Source organism: Dysidea avara, chromosome 1 (assembly GCF_963678975.1).
Source record: "Dysidea avara chromosome 1, odDysAvar1.4, whole genome shotgun sequence".
NCBI lineage: Eukaryota > Metazoa > Porifera > Demospongiae > Dictyoceratida > Dysideidae > Dysidea > Dysidea avara.
In genome coordinates, this window is record NC_089272.1 from 45,525,275 (window position 1) to 45,543,344 (window position 18,070).

The 18,070-nt window shown below is 39.4% G+C and overlaps 1 protein-coding gene across 1 annotated transcript in view; it reads left to right on the forward strand.

The window, feature by feature from the left end:
- Positions 1–18,070, forward strand: part of LOC136265713 (uncharacterized) — a 40,856-nt gene that overhangs the window by 19,203 nt on the left and 3,583 nt on the right. Inside the window, exons 8-14 of the mRNA XM_066060627.1 lie at positions 1,152–1,267; positions 3,761–3,870; positions 3,930–4,025; positions 4,082–4,244; positions 4,300–4,443; positions 7,148–7,179; positions 7,266–7,385. Coding sequence (XP_065916699.1) covers positions 1,152–1,267; positions 3,761–3,870; positions 3,930–4,025; positions 4,082–4,244; positions 4,300–4,443; positions 7,148–7,179; positions 7,266–7,385 — 781 coding nt within the window. The remainder of the gene's footprint in view (positions 1–1,151; positions 1,268–3,760; positions 3,871–3,929; positions 4,026–4,081; positions 4,245–4,299; positions 4,444–7,147; positions 7,180–7,265; positions 7,386–18,070) is intronic.

Sequence of the window (18,070 nt, forward strand, 5' to 3'; positions counted from 1 at the left end):
TGACTGAAGTAGGTATTATACCATATCTTAACCAGTATAACTGCAAGTGTAAATGACCTCTCTTGTTTTAATTGTTTTTATTTCTATGTAATTTCTAACTTTTCTAGCTTTTTTGTAAAGCTGTTACATCATTCATTATGAGTCATTGCATACTACATCAAAGGAAAGAACAGTAATAAACGCATTATAAACATAAGTTACTTGATTAAATGCATGCCCTATCTATCAATTACTAAAACAGCCGTTCTGTTTCATTTCAGCTATGTTATTAATACAGTGTTCAAAATGAAGAACATAATACACCCTTATGCATGCCAATTTTCACAGAAATCAAGTCACGAAGTTGCATTTTGCATATACTGCTTTTGTAAACTGTGAGAAAGAAGAAGAAAAGGATTATGCCCCCACAAAAAAACAAAGAAATTAAGCCTAACTTTCAGTGCTTATATTTCAGTTCTTAAGTGGAATTTGAAAGGTGGAGTGTAAAGCTATGATATGAAAATTGTGTGCTTTGGAGAAAGGATCACTGAACTAACAAGTATCGCTTTGTTTCTTCCAGATGACATGCCAACTTTCTTGGATGACACACTACCATGTGTCTTGATATATCACATGTCCAAGAATTATTAACAGCTGGAATTGTGGGTTATCTACATGAAATGGTCTGATTTTTAGTTGTTTATAGGTGTTACAATTCCAACCAGTGTACAGAATACTAAAATAATATTTATTTGATGTATTAACCTTGATGGCTGAGTTTTTCTCTTCGTTTCATTGTATGTACCATGTTTTGTTACGCCCAGCCAAGCTAGACCTTGCCCTCTGTAGACTCCATTCAAAAACCCTGTTTTCCTGGTTTCCCTATTCACTTGGATTCCTTGGAGCTGGAGCCTTCTGTGCATACACCAAACCACCATCCAATTGCAATCATTGACTGGGTGCTTACATCCTCCAGTGACCGCTCAGTGTGCATGCTCTGTGGTAGAGGATGATAGAAGCTGTAGCAATATTAAACATGCATGCAGTCACATAAATCAATTAGAACCACTTTTTAGCTAGAGCCCGCAATTTAATTTAAAGGTTCACTTGTTAGTTGACATGTGTAAGTATGTCTAGTACTATTTATAATGTGTCTTTTATTTCATTTTCAGTGACTGTATAATATTCAGTGAATTCACACTTGCATTACTGGAAGATAGTGGATGGTATAAGGGAAATTACACTGCATTGTCTGCGTTAAACCAATGTTCACTAGAATGGGGAAAAGGTATGTAAATGTGTGACTGAGCATGAACAAATTAGGGAACAAACTACAAGAAACCCTGTGGTAATGGTCACATGAACTAAGAAATCAGTTTTGCGGTTAAGATCTCATGAATATTTGTGACTGGATCTGCGATAAGAGGCCTTATAGCCTTCCTTCATTTGACTTATCTTAATTCCTAATGTGTTTAAAAGTTATATATCACCTTCAAATTACACCAAGCAATAGTGCTATGTTAGGGTATAAAGCGACCAAATTTCAGGGTGGTAGAATATTTACAAATAAAGTTATGGGTTGCCAAGTACATGTAATCGGAAAGGCTATAAGACCACTTTTTGCAGATCAGGTCACATTTAAATTTACATAATATATTATTGTGGTCTGCGTTAAGATGTATAATAGCCAACCAATAATTTACCTACAAACAATATGGCTATGTGAGATAGACAATCGGCACCATTTCAATTGGCACACAACTATTACATTTCCTGCCTTTCAATGATAATCTACTTATAGCTTCATTGCTTAGAAGTATTCAATGTTAACTAGCAACACCCTAATTGCAGTACAGTACATATACAGTAGTCTATGAGGCTTGCTGTGGTGTTTTTTTGGGTCATTCGTAAAGCCAATTGGAGTCACTACACCAGTATCTAAAAAAAACCACCCTAGAACCAAGTATTACAGGTTTTATTTAGCCTTTATTTGTCACACACTGGCTGCTTTAAGGTTTTGCTCACGTGGGTGCATGCATACAGTAAGTAGATACAGTAGGTATGCATGCATGATTTTGCAAAAACATTAGTAACCAGGCAAGCTCACACAGCTGACCTTTGGATAACTATGGGCACATGCTTGGTTTAAAAGCACATAAGTAACCATACAACTGCACATAAAACAGAATCAAACACAACTGAGAGGTGATTATAAAAGTTACATTGAAGCCTTAAGATAAAAGTCCTTTGCAGGAATACAAAAGTATTATACACTGTGACCAAGAGTGCATAATACTTATATGAGGTATCTAACTCTCAGTATGGCCTGTACAAAAACAGTAGAAGTTCACCAAAGTTCACCTTTCATCAAATCATCACCTTCACTGGAAATAGAGAACTGTTGATTGGTATTGATTTATGTCGATGAGGGCAAAGCCTTTGTTCTCACAAAACGCTTAGCTGTTACTTTACCCAAGGTGTTTGGTGAATACATTCAAGTAAGACACTCTCCCCCATATAATTATTATGTACTCTTGCTGCGACAGTGGTAATTAATGGATTTCACTGTAAAGAATCAGATGACCATACCTGTGAAAAATGTGCCTAAATTATGAGTTAAAGATTGTAATTGTAAGGTAGAGTGCTTTAAGTTATTATTCAGATGTAGCTTCCCACAAACTCTGTTTTGCCTTACATGTAACTCATAAATGGGTTCACCAATTCTACCAAACCTTCTCAACTTAAATTAAGGACTCACCTGTGTACAGTTTAGTCCAAACCCTGTGTGTAGAATATGAGTATTAATAATTATCTAGTCTGTCATGTCATGAACACGACTAAAGACTTGGTTCTTCATAATTCAATGCATTATTTAAAACTCCACCATCAAATGTGCAATTCTATTCTTGTCCTCTACTCTTGCCTCTTAATCATGAGATATTCATATTCTGGACTCGATCTAACATTAGTCAGTCCTCTTCACCACCATGTCCCTTCTCACCAGTAGGTCCACCCTATCAAAAGGCACCATATATCAGGCACAATGCATGACTGGCTGCATAATATGATAGCATAATACAGTTTCACAGTTGCATTCACAATTGTGTATATGCAGCAAACTGCATAATAGGGTTGTACAAAATATTTTTAGGTCATGCATATATTACATGTAAGTGGAATGTGATTGGGAAATTTAGCTATACTACAGTATAATAGACTGGTCAGGATCTGCAAAAGCCCAACATAACAGCACATTTTCGAATTCTGTATAAATATGTATAACCTACTGCATTGATGTAGCCTAAGTGTATATGCTCTGGTGAAGTTTCAGATTCATATGCTAAGAACTTTTGGAGATACAGCCCTACAAAAAATAGCAACAATAGAAGAATTAATTTGTACAGCAAGTACCATGTACAGTCATTGCTGGGTCCTTTCTTCACCACAGACAAAAACAAAATCAGTGAAGGAGCATGGCATAAATAAATTTCTATATTATAATTTATTTTTCCATTGGTCCACTGCACTGAAACAAAGAGTTTCTACCTGCTCTTGAGTAGGTGAATAACCTGTTAGACCCTTAGAACAAAGCCTTTAAAATGTATGGATTTTTAAAATAGTGTGCAAGTTGTTTTATCAATGCTTTATACTGCAACATTAAGGCTTGCATGGTTACATTATGTTTTTGCCAGATCTAGGAACTTAAGTGAATTGAAACTCTTACTACATAATTGAGTAGTGTATTGATTCATTACATACTATAAATATATACTATATGCAGGTTTAGGCTGCTCTTTCCTAACTGAACGATGTGTAAATGAGAGTGTGTACCCTTACTTGTGTGATCCAAGTTCAGATAAAGAAGTGTGTACTTTTGATCACTTGTCTAAGGTACTGTCATATTGTGAATATTAGTGATCATGTATGTATCAGCTCCAATTATGGTACAGGGTACCTGCTCTACCGGTAGACCTGGTTTTGATGGTTGTCCTGTTGCTGTTGCTGTTGGACCACAAGATTATTGTCGTACTGAAACGAATGTAACAGTTAGTTGTAATCTTGTGTGTGTGTGTCAGGGATATTAAGTCAGCATATATTTCAGCTGAAAAGAGATTTGGAAAGTTATGGTGGTAATTCCATTTGTGTGGATACAATACAATCCTTTCCTGCTTCGTGTAATACCACGGGATCAACATTGCCACTTTGTGTAGAACAAGAATCATTTACAATCAATGGTACTAATCAGTATGTGGTGTATCTAAGAGGTAATGTAGAAATTACTTATTGCACGGTACTCATGAATTGCCTTATTCCAAGTAGATGATCGTTATCGCTGTGAAGATGATTGTAATTTGGCTACTGCTGACAACTGGGTAGTATCATGTCCCCCAACTGAAGATATAGTATCACGATCGCCAGTGATCAAAACTAAGTCACCTGGTCTGTCACCTACTACTAAAATTGGTAAACATAATACAAATGTTATGTGTAGTTACTGTAGCATGTATCAATACTGAGACAGCCAAGCTGCAGAAAAAGCAAGCCTTTCAAAAAGCCAAGGTCATAAAAAGTTGTGATTTAAAAAGAGCAGACAAGATTAATGGCTTCAAAATGGTAATCAACTTTCATCAATATTGATTGTCATTAACAATACTGCAGCTACGTATTTCTTAGTTGTGACCTTTGACTTCAATCACAGAAGGTGGCATCCTGTTTTCACAGCTTGGCTGTTTATAATTAGGTTTAGATACAGGTTCTTTTTATTTACCAGCCGCAATGCCATTCATAATTGTTGCTGGCACCATGCTACTGGCATGTGTTCATCCATCATGTCCATCTTATTCCTCAACTAAAATCTCTCCAAAGGAATTCTCACACTATCACATCATACATACATTTTTCTTTATATTAGCCTTGTTTAAAAAGCTTTTATTTGTTACTCTAATAAGACATATTTCTGCACTCTAGTACAACACTCTGTAATTACTACTTCTGTTTATTTCAAACCAGAAGAGGTTTAAGCTATGATGGTTAGCCTATCTGCATACATGTGATGAACTATAGGTATACTGTAATTAGCTTTTTTTTCATTGTAAAATAATTTTCGTATGCAAAATTTGTATGAAAATTTCTTGCACAAAACTTTTATAGTACAAGATTGAACTACTCTAATAGAGCAGTCATTTACATAAATCATACGAAAATATTTTACACGAAAATTTTTATCACAAAAGTTTTTTTGCATGAATATAAAGTGATTGAAAATGCACTTGTAACTTTTTTGAAAAATACTCATAACTTAGTACAGTAGTTCATCCATTTTTAACATAAAATTGAACATTTGGTGCACTACATAGGCTTTTCACACCTTTTTAATAGTACAAAAATGGTTAAGCATGTGTAAATTCCAACTTCTTGAGCTGTGCAAAATCGCTGTGCAAAAAGAAAACCATAGCTAAGAAAATGCAATGAAAATAAGACAAATTTTGAGAGAAAGTAGGTGGACTGATTCACAGTACATCAATTTGTTATGAACCATGTCCACCTGAAGAATATTTGGATATTTATCTAATACATATGGTTATATCATGGCTGCTTGGGATTTGCTGATAGATACACCCTTTGCTCTCAGCAAATCCTTTGCAGCTATGGTATAAGTGATATGTACAGTACCACTCAGGGTACTCACCTTATCAATGAAAGAACTGCGTAGCTATAATACTCATCCCATTTGCTATATGTGATTGGGCCTGTGAAAATAGGGCATGTGGGCACTTGATTTTTGCCTATTTTTTCAAACTTTCATTACTCATACCTTTTTGTACCATTATGCTATCGCAATGCAATTTTGAGCATCTACGTAGTAAGAATGTAATTGGCTGTATGATGCAAGTTACAGAATACAAATATTCTGTTTCAGTACTGAGATATGATCTGTAGAGTGACATGGTGTAGTTTGTGCCCACATGCCCTGTTTTCGCAGGCCCGGTCACATATACAGTATGACAAATTGTGGTTGTAAAAAAGTGGAATTATAATTATTAGAACATGTTCAATACATTATTACATTGCAATACACGATGATCACATACAAAAGATTGCGGGATTCAGTTTTAGTTGATATGTCACTGGACCTGTATCTGGAAACATTAAAATTTGCAAACACTTTCATGACTAGGACCCCTTTTAAAGCTATTATGCTATGGCTACACAACTTTTAGGCACAAACAAATAATTGTTTTTGTAATAAAAGTTACAGAATGCAGTCATTTTATACCCGGCTTAGTACTGAGATATGGTTAGTTAAGTGATAGAGTGTATCTTGTTCCATGATCTGCGCATTGATTGATGTGTGTTGTACAGAAATACACATCAGTGCATCACCTCAACAAATATTTTGTGATGCTTTAGAAAAAAAACATAGTATAACTGGTCAATGGTATATAGTTGCCTTATCCAAATGTGCAAAACATGAATAATTGTTTACGATTGAGTTTTCCTACAACTTTTGCATGTGTATTGAAGGATGGTTTTCAAAAATATGGTCACATACAGTATGGTGAATATCATGGGCATCACCTGTGGGAACTCATCCCCTCATTAATAATAATTGATTGCAGTCAGGCAAATGGTCATTCCCCACATTGTAGTAGTGAAGGAAGTAAAGCACCTACTGTATACACTGTACTTGCATGATTGATGATGACTGCCAAGAAAAAATTAAGGACATTCACTGTCAAACAGGAACTTGTCACTGGTATATGCAATCACAGAAAAATAATGGGAGAAGGACATTATTGCTTAGATACTTACAACCGGGCCAACCAGAAGAGGGGGGTGGAGGCATTGGTCTCTGTGTGTCAATTTTGGTGATGAGCAATTTAATACAAAGTAGCAGGCTTACCAATAACACCAAACATTTGGACATAGAGTTGAACCTTAAACACAGACAGGAAGTAATGGGGGTTGGATGGGATTAAATTTAAAATGTTTTGAAATAAACTGCACAACAGCTTTATACACACTATACTTTACTGTGTACGTGCAGAATTTATCTTTGAAACTGGTTCAAGAAGCTGGTACTCCATACCAGTATCAAGACACACTACAGTGTGTTCACATCAATGAAATATTTGGTCTATGAATTATTGCAACATATTTTTTGTAGCTGGGCCACAAAGCAGAACATGTTCATCTGAGGTAAGATAGTTCCTCATGTATTCCATACAGCCGTGTATTGAAATGAAAAATCAGTTAAATGTAAACCTACCATTTGCCTCCTGTAGTTTTATCCATTTGGATTGGAGCATAATGACTCTACTTTACCACGCCTTATTCAAGGTGATTTCAGTTCACCACCTGTTATTCTAGCAGAAATATGTGATAAAGCTAACAGGACAGTTTATGTGAGTACTTATCTATTGTTATTATTATTGACTTTTCAACAGATGATATCCCTTCAAATTCCATAAGTCACTTTAGGCTTTATGAGAAAATCCAAATTAATTATGCATGCATACATGTACAGTAGTATTAGCACACATGAAATGAAAGCTTGTTCAATACAGTATCATACAGTACGATAGTTAGTATTATTAGTTACTGTATAGTAGGGACCACAAAGGAGTAGGCATGGCTAAAAAGAATATTATCACCCAAAACCAGCCTCAATTTTCCCTGATGAAAATGAGGCAGTATTGGTTAGGTAAAACTAAGCTCAAACAAGCTTTCAGATTGACCTGAAATGCTTTCAACAAGTTGCTACAGAATTTTTAAAATAATTTATTTCACAGAATTTTCTACTGACTGATTGACTGACTGACTGCCTGATGCCTTCAGACAAACGTAACTTGATAACGGCTAAGGCTATGGGCTTAAATTTTTCACTGTTCGACAACGCTTCAGCCTGACTGGTGCCTTTTGGCATACCACAGTACATACAATGCATTCTTCATGGACTTACTAGTGTCCTCCTTCGTGTCCCATTCATCTTTGCTGACAGCGAAAAATATTGATTTGGTGGTAGCACGTGATTGCTTCTCTTTGTAACAGAAATCATGCGTATTTTTTGTAGTGACTATTTTGATTGTAGAGGTGCTTTTCGAACAGTTTTTGATTCGTACTGCTGTGTAACGGGTTGCACATATACTGTAGCAGACAACAAAGTGTAATGGATACTTCACTTTTCAGACAATAATTAATATAACTGGGGCGCACGGCACCATTTCTTTCTTTTAGTATATGCGTGGATTGCAGAGGTGCTTTTCGAAGAGTTCTTGATCTGAAATGCTGTGTAACCAGTTGAACATAGCTGACAACGAAGCATAGTATAGATACTTTACTTTTTAGATGATAATTGATATAGCTGGGGTGCGCGGCGCCATTTCAGATGTGGTATGCGTGGGTTCACCAGTCATAATAATTATTTACAAAAAATGTTAACAAACAAGTACACAGAAAAATTTGGAATTTTCAACTAGAGTAGGAACCATAGCACATCGATAAAAATTTATTGAAACAAGTTGGAGTAGGCGCATGATATTAAATCACAGTAAAACAATAAGTTATAGTTATATCCCGGTACAAGGGTGATATCATTGTTATTACACGAGTCCGTGGCGGAGCCGAGGACGAGTGTAATAACAATGATATCATCCGAGTATACGGGATATAACTGTTTTATATCCCAGTGCGCGGGACTGCGCAGAAGTTTACGGATAGTAAATTCCTGTCACTGTGCTCAAGATTTCGTCTGAATTGTGTGGAGATTCTACTTCGTAGCCACAAGAGAGATCTTACATACTGCCTACAAACTGTAGCGAAGGGCGGTGTTATGGAGTAGCGGTTCCAGGTACGATTCGCCTTCGTCAGAAATTGGTATAGTGTTGTCGCATGGTGTGCAAGAGAAAAATAAAGACCAACAAGTGGCTACCATAGTCCAAGATAGAACGATGAAGCTAGAGGAAGTTAGTTCTTCACTATAGTGACCGTTGGGAATGATTGCTGGAGCAAAAATCGTCACGTACTATTCTTGACATTTGTTAAACTATCGTATTGGTAACTTGTAGTGTTATTGTGTAAAGGATTAACAGTTTTCTTGTAAGATTTAGCTAGTTTTAAGTGCTATATTGGTGTTTTGTATCAATATTTCCTTATTTGGCTCATTGTTCCATCGGTAAACAATGCCATTCGCGGTTATTATGATGTCACCAAAGAGACTGAGTGGCTCCGCAACAGGGTGATAAGTTAGTTATCACTGGGTGATAACTCATATATCGAACAGTAGCAGCGCCGCTCTGTCTAGCTGTATGGTAGTTATAACCCAGCGCGGCGCTTTGACACTCCCACGCACTGGGGTTTAAGAAGTGTTATATCCCTACTGTGCTCAAGATACCATAATGGAAATGCACAGTAGGGATATAACACTTCTTATTGTTTTTAGAGATGGACCGATACCACTTTTTACCAATATTTCCGATACAAGCATTTGTACTGAAATTATTTGCCGATACCGATACCGATACTATACATTGAAGCCTAGACAAGTTTATTATAGAAATTTCATTGTTGTGATACATAGCTAGCTATTAAAATATCACAGTAATTGATTGATCTCAGTTCAATCAAATTTTAAAATATTCATTGTATAACAGCTAAACATGATAAACATCATGGTAGATTACTAATTTCTTGATTCGAGGTAGTTTTCTTGTAATCTTATTGATAAGGCAATTAATTTCGTGGGCGGACGATAATTGTACAATGTTTGTTACAACTTTTCAACCAAACTTTTTCATGAAAAAGCAAGCCAAGTAGTCATAAACTTATTTCTTGAGGAACAACTGCACTACCATTTAATTGCAAAGGATTCACGTGTTCTAATATATTAGAATACACACGGAGCAATTGCAGCAATACTTGGAAAAGAGTAACAAAGGCTTTGTTTCGCTACTTTATTAGCTCAACTAAGTTATTAGCTACTGGAAATTTAGCTTAGAGATGGTTAAATAAAAATGGTGAGTGTCTACTGTGGTATCTGTACCTTGTATTACCGATACCAATACCGATACTGGTATCGGTTTCAGTCCACCTTTAATTGTTTTACTGTGATTTAATATCGTGCCTACTCCAACTTGTTTCAGCACTTTTTATCGATGTGCTATGGTCCCTACTCTAGTTGAAAATTCCAAATAATTTATTTCTGTGTATACTTGTATTTATATGTGTGACAGTTTTACACATAACACTATAAAGAGTAATGCTGTATTATGAAGCAATGAACCAATGTTATATTTATATTCTGCCATTGTGTGATCATATGATTCAATTGGTAACGATCTCTGGGCAGCAAAACGATGGAAAGCAAGCAGGAATGTTGCTGTGGTAAGGTCAGTCACTACTTCTAGGTGCACAGCCCTGGAAGTGGCACAAGTAAATAAACATACATAGACCTTGACTTCCTCATTGTTCTGTTTTACATAGAGGGCTCCTGTGAAATCCACACCAGTGATGGAGAATGGTGGGACGTCTTGAACTCTAATCTTCGGAAGTGGTGGTGAATCCGGGGCAGCATATGGTCTTCCACTATGCCTTCTACAAACAGTGCAGCGGCGTAACAGTTTCTTTACATATTGATGTCCTCATGGTATCCAGAAAGATTATTGGAGCACTGTCAGGGTAGAACCAACATCTACATGAGAGAGAAGAACATGTACATGATTAACAATAAGTGTGGTGAGGTGGTTGTTCTGTGGCAGCAGGTAAGGAAACCTGGCCAGCTCACTGAGCGGAGCATTGTGAATCCATCCCCCGCACCGCAAGAGACCCTTGTCATCAACAAACAACCGGGGTTGTCTGACAAGTGGTGGCCTCTTCACTTCAGGGCGGACACACTGGGATTTGGCACTAGCCAACTCCCTTGGGTATGGAAGCTCTTGGCAAGCTTGGACCCATCTGATCTGTGCAGAGCTGAGTTCTACAGCTGTTAGAGGGCCATTCAGCTTTGGCCGTGATCTGCACAGGTTGTTGATTAATCTAAGTGTGTATGCTGCAACAGCCAGTAGCTTGGACAGTGAGCTATAGTTGCTCAGCTTGATGACCTGGTGTAGGCCAATGTCTGAACTGGCAGGAGGTTGAGGAATGAATTCCTCGACAATGGCTGCAGCTGCATGTAAGTGGATTGCTGGCTCTGGCTGCCATGTTGGCCAATTCTGGGGCATAGTCAACCAAGGTGGACCCTTCCACCAAAGGGTTTATGGTGAGCAGAGAAGTTCAGAGCTGATTCCTCATGTCAACAGGTCAGCCAGGTTGTTAGCTGTGGGACAGAAGTGCCAGGTTGCACCAGGGATAGCTCCCTTGATCTCCAGAACTCTGCATTGCACAAATTGTGGCAAAGCCTTAGTGCTTGCAAGCCAGTGAAGAACAATCTGTCTGTCTCCCCAATAATATGTGGGGGTAGCCTGCAGCTGTAGAGCATTGCTTGAGGCAATGATTGCAGCCATCAGTTCCAGCTTCAGTAAAGTCAGATTCTTCAAAGGGCTACACGGTTCTTTGCAAGCACAAAGGTCACTTCACTACAATAGGTAAGGAAAGCCACTGCTCCGTACGCCTTAGTGCTAGCATCTGCAAATACGTGTAGTGAGACATCGGCTCTGGAGAAACCCTTCTTGAAGTAGTGTCTGTCAATGGCTAATTCAGACAGCCTCTGGATGTCATCCATAACAGTGTTCCACTCTTCTCTGACAGTAGCATCTTGGGGCTCATCCCAATCAACATTAAGTTACCACAGCTTCTGCATGAACAATTTGGCACGTACAGATACAGGGCTAGTGATACCTATGGGGTCAAACAACTTTGAGGCATCTTTGAATACCTCTCGCTTGGTTGTCAGTGTGCTAGTACTGTGGTGTAGACTATTCTATGATAGTGGCAGGTGGCCAGTGGTAATAGCCCAACGTATCCCAAGTACATTAATTGGATTGCTCTCATCTGATGTCCCATCTAGCTGTGCAGCGTTCATCAGTAGCTTGCTGTTGGAAGCCCAGGCTCTCAAGTTGAACTTTGCCTCACATAACATAGAGCAAGCTTGCTCATAGAATCGAAGAGCTTCCTTCTCTGTGTCACACCCTGTAACAACATTATCAACATACAGGTTAGAGCAAATTATGTGTGAAGTGTATGTGTTGTACTGCAGCAATTGGTGGTTAAGCACAGCAAACAACATAAATGGTGGACTCACGGATCCAAATAAGACTGTACGAAATGTATACATAGCAAACTTGCTGTTTGGGTTGGTAGGAACCGAGAGCCAAAGGAATCAAGTGAAGTTGCGGTCCTTCTCATGCAAGACAATATGGAGGAAGGCTTTCTCTATATCAGTAGAAATGCCATAGTGTTGGGTGCAGAAACTTAGAATTATTAAGGTACTGTAAGGTCATTGAGGAATAGGAGACCTGTCAAAAGGCAGTCATTTAAACTAGGGTGTTCACGAGACTGGTGGCAGCTGCAGTCATATACAATCCTTATAGGAGTTGTAGGTGAGTTCTTCCTCACCGGGTGATGTGGGATGTAGTGGGATGCACCACTCTCACTGGGCTCAGTAACAAGTTCAATGAAACCCTACTCAACTGCTCCTTAAGGATCTTGTTGTATGACTGCAGCAAGCCTGGTGATTGGGCAGGTCTGTTAGCTAAGGATCTGGTGCATTTCTGACACACTTTAAAGTTGTCTGGTAGTGGGGGTGTTCCCTTTTCCAAGGGAAACTAGCACAATAGGTCACGTCACTCTGCCTTGAGATATGACATGTGGTGTATGATGCCAGAAATTGGTGACCTAGTTTGTCGGATTCATTTGGTGTAATTGCAGTGTCCTCTATATCTGCCAGAATCTCATCAGATCGCATTCCTTCTGGTGATGGCCTGTAATAATATGCAGAGAGTTAACACTAGCACTTACTGGTTGAGGAGGCCCTGAGAGTAGATACCCAAGCTTTGAGCTCATGGCTGTTGGGCCAGCTCCTCTGACAATGTGGTCCCCAACTAGGTCCCAATAATGGTCTGCGCCAATGAGCAAGGATATCTCAAAATTCTCTGATGCTGTGATTGGGTGTGCTAGTGGTAGCCCCTTCAAGTAAGGTAGCTGTAAGACATCTGTATCCAGGGGATTGGAGATAGGGGGGCAACGGTAGGCACTACAAGTACTGACAGTGATACTAGTTCTCCTGTAGTGGTCCTGATTCGGATAAAGACTGTGTCCATTTGTCTGTGTAAAGGCTTCTCAGCACCAAAGGATGATAAGCTGATGGATTCAAATTTGTACGGTGTTAATGCCAACTCCTTTACTAGTTTCTCTGTGAGGAAAGATCGCTGTGATACTTCATCAAATAGTATATTAGCTTCCATCTGCAGGTTAGTTCCAACAACAGTGGCGATAGCAGTCTTCAGTAGACAGGTGGTGTTCTTGGGAACCTTATGTGGTGCTAGGGTGGTAAGAGAGGCAGTGTCAACAGTAGTGGTTGATGGTGGAGCTGTTTCGCTGGTAATCTGGATGGTGTTACTAGTATCTCCTTTGGTTGAGTCATTGCAGATGCTTGTATGGTGTTTGTTACCGCACTTGCAACAACGGTTCTTTGAATGGCATTGAGCTACATGGTGATGAGAAAGACAGTTGTAACGCAGCCGTTGTTGCTTAATTATCTCCACACGAGATGACACATCCTTGTGGACTTCACAATTCAGTACGGTATGATTGCTCTTACAGAACACACAACTTAACTTGTTGTCAGAGTCCTTTCTGCCTTGTGGTTTACGGTGTAATGTAGTGTAAAAGGAGGCAGTGGGATTCCCTTGTTGGCTAGACAGAGGAGATGTTTGCTGGTTTGTCTCAAATATTCGGATCTCATTGCGAATGGCAGCCTGAAGTTCCAATACAGTCCATTTAGCACTGGTGTGATTTCTGGCCATGTTTCTTTTAGGCAACTTAGTCAGTATCATAGGAACCAGCAGTGTGTCAAGTGACTCAGGTGATTTGCCTAGAGATTGTTGGCAGCGGACATGGGTCTCGATGGTGTCGTAGAAAAGTCTGAGATTGGCCAATATGTTAGATGGTTTAGGGAGATCTAGCAGGGCTTGAACATGGGCACTAATAATCCGATGTGACTGCCTGTAGCGATCTTTCAATAGGATCACTGATGTTTGGTATTTGGTGTTGGTTAGGGGAAGCCCAGTAATCACTCTTGATGCCTTGCCTCGCAGCCGGGCCCTCAAGTAGCTCAGCTTCTGGACACCTGTTAGAGTTTGGTTGGCAGCTTGGAAGCAGTCCCAAAATGGCTGCCAATCAAGTGGTTCCCCAGTAAACACTGGGATCTCAAGTTTAGGGAGGCGGGCACCAAAATGATGTGCATGAGGGAGTTCATTGTGCATTGCATGGCTCTGTGTGTTAACTGGTGGTAGTGGTACTCTATCTGAATGATCAGTGTTTATGGGGTCAGCCACAGGCTGATGTGTGCTTGTATTAGTACCACTCACGTGAGTCTCAGACGTCTGCTGCACTGGCTGGGTTTCACTTGTCAGGGGTTGAGGGGGAGGGCTAGTTGCCTGTGTGTTGGTGGCTGCCGGATCAGTCACCTTTGGCTGAGAACTGGTCGTTAATGTATGAGCGATCAGAGCCATTCTCTCGGACAACATTGCTTGTAGATCGGCTGCTTCGTACACCACCGCTTCCAGTTTCTCTTTGTCCTCAGTGTTGTCAATAATCTTGTCGTCTAATGCTTTAAACATGTCTGCCTTAAGACAAAGCTGCTTCAAATTTTTGGTCAAAATAATGGCATCGGAGTCTGTTTGTGTCAAATCAGGATTGATTTCCCTAGCGGATGAGAGCTTCCTTAATATCTCTTCTGTGGCGGAGAGTAGTTTTGCCAAATGGGCCTTGTGGCCACGGCATGAGCAAGTAAGCTTCTTGAGATCGTCCATCCAGTAGTCTCAGGTCACAGCACCAGAAATGACAGAGAAAATGACAGTATAGTACAAGGTTCGGGGACTGGATGAACGTGCTCTTTGTGATGCACACGGATACAATATTACTCTATGACTCCATCACTATTCATCACATGATAAACTCTAGATATAGTGCAGCATTACCATATTATATGTGCGCATGCGTGTGTGTATACAGTTAGTGTTCAGCTACAATCTCCGACACTAGTTATGCTATCCTATCAGGTGGGCTCTTCATACGTACTAAGCACCTCCAAATTAATTATCGTTTTAATGGTTTTAAAGCTGATTACTGCTTGCATGGCAAGATTAAACAGTGAAACATTCCTGGAGAGTGATTTTTAATTTTTTTTTTACTAGCTAGCTAGCAACTACTGACTCAGAGGTAGCTATATAGTTTCTGTAGCTAGATTAAAGCTACCAGCAATTGCCATATTCCAGAGTGGAACCCCACTTTTAAAAATCTGGATCCGCCCCTGAGTAACTATTGTATTCTGAAAATTTCTCCCAAACTTATTTCTATTGGTAGGCCTAGGAGAATCTATATGTCTGTAGAATGAAATCAGGAGTTTCCTATCATAGTCTTATTACTATCATTATGTTGTGCCCCATGCATTGCATATACTACAGATTTATAACTTGCCACTTCTAGAGACTGGTATTGAATATTGAGCTTTCTTTCAACATGATCACTTACAAATACCTTCAGCACTTGTGCTGTAAAGCCTCAATAAATAAACTAATATCCATATGGTTCCACGTGGGGTACTTTGAGGCAATAAGTGACTCTCTAGAGTTCCTATGGATACATATACATCTACATGAAATTGACAAGGAGAAAACATCCTGACCGCCTGGCAGACTCCTGTAAGCGTTCAAGCTTTAATCAAATGGCTGCAGGTTCGAGGTTTCCCAGGTCCAGTCATTTTTTTTCTCCTTTCTCCACCTTTTCAAACACACTTTTCGTAATGACTTTAAACAGGTTGTAGGAACAGGTGTCCTACAGACCTTCAGTACTTGTGCTGTAAAGCCTTAATAAATAAACAAAACTAAATAATAATGTTTATTCAACAAGTTCAACACCAAATAAGGTATAAAATGTTCCTGTAGGGGCATTTAGTTGGTTTGCTGTGCCCTTTGAATGTCAGCTTTTAGAATTGCCACTGCTAGAGTTTAACAATAAAATAACACATGCAGTAATTCATATGTGACTGGATCTACGAAAACCGTTCTTATCGCCCAAGACAGGAAGTTTGATTTTTGCTCACAAACACAAAGCTTAATGAATGCACTATCAAGTTTCACTGCCACAGTTGACCAGAGTAAAGTGGTCTGCTTTTGCTGGCTGCTTTTTAGAGCACAGTGGCGAGCCGTACGAGTAGTCTGGGGTCTTGATGGAGCCCTGGCCAACCAGGTGATAGCTGTGTGTGGCTGTACAGCTCCGTGGTGTTGGACAATGACCTGTGCTGTAAATGTCCTTTCATTTTAGCCAGTTCTGAGCCCTGAATGGCCTATAACTTGGCCTAATTCATCCCAGCACTTTTCTTTTCAAATTTTGAACACCATCTTGCCCGCCTTCCAGGGCCCCCCGCCTTCCAGGGCCCCCCGCCTTCCAGGGCCCCCCGCCTCCCACCCTTCTGGGGTTCGCCTGATACAGACAACCTCGGTTTAAAAACTATCTAAAATGGCGGGAAACTTAGCTGTTGACTACTTCTTCAGTGGATGATCAGGAAGGTAAGAAATTGTTGTGAAATGTGTGAAAATTTGGTATGCGTAGCTACCACCATTGGCCAGCTACAACACACTTAATATTTAAAACCGACGTTTCTCGATACTTTTAAAGGCGATAAGACCGGTTTTCCCAGAGACAGTCACATATAGTGTTTATGCTATCCCACTAGGGACCTGTGAGAAAGCTAAAGCCTGTGAATACAGGGAGTTGGAAACATGTAACTGAAACGTTGAAGGATTATTCAATCAAAAGTGTTGCCAAATTCAATCTCACAAAACTGATTTTTCCAAATTTTCCTGTGGAAACATTCCCAGAGACTCCGCCTTAGTTGGAACATGCTTTGCATGCTGAGTGTGCTTTGCAAACTTGTTGAGCGACCTCCGCTAATGCCTAAGTAAGAATATCCCAGATGTCTAAACCTGAAACCCCCTCTAAAAATTTCTAGATCCGCCACTGGAATCAGCACATACCACATCAAAGAAAAGAACACCACCAGACATATTTAAACTATCAATTATTGAAAAGTGAAGTGACCATTCTCTCTTTGTTTTCAGCTATGTTCCATTTGTTACAAAAAGCTATAAATGAGGAGCAGTGTGAGAAGAACATCTGCAATATTATTAAATCCAGTGAATGCAGAAACTACATACAAGTGAGTATGCGTCTCTATAATCAATTAACTGGAAGGTATGGTAGCCATTCTGCTTCATTTCCAGGTGTGTTACCCTTGGTATGTTATAAATAAAGAACAGTACGAAAACAAGGGTAGTGCTAAAAGCCGGAACGGAATGGAATGGAACGGAACCAATTAGGGCGCGCGCCAAGTAGAAAAGTCGTTTAAGACGGATTTTGCATCGTTTCCAACTGCCACACAGTAACTAGAATTGTTCTAGAGTTCATTTCCTTCTACTTATATGCAAGCTAGAAATCGCGCTCTCTAAGTTTCTATTTAATGCCCGCCACGTGGCATGTTGTGCTCTTACCAATCCATCAAATTCTGTTTAATCCTGATGTAGAATTGCTTCCTTATCATTGTAAAAGGTAAACTACTGTAGTATTTTCATGTTATAGTCGTGTCAAACTCTTTAGTAACAGCGAGGATGGTTTTCTGAAGTCTGACAGCATGGGCAAATATTTACGAGAGTTAACCACAGTGCATGTTAGTGGCTGTGAATCATATGCTTATAGTGCTTACAAAACAATAGTTTAGCAGGTTAAATGATAGTTTTTCAGCGTAGGTAATTGCAAAACGCTTTTGTGTAGTGGGCATTAAATAGAAACTTCGAGCGAGCGATTTCTAGCATGCCTACAAGTAGAAGAAAACTAACTTCAGCACAATTCTAGTCACTACGTAATGGTAAGAAAC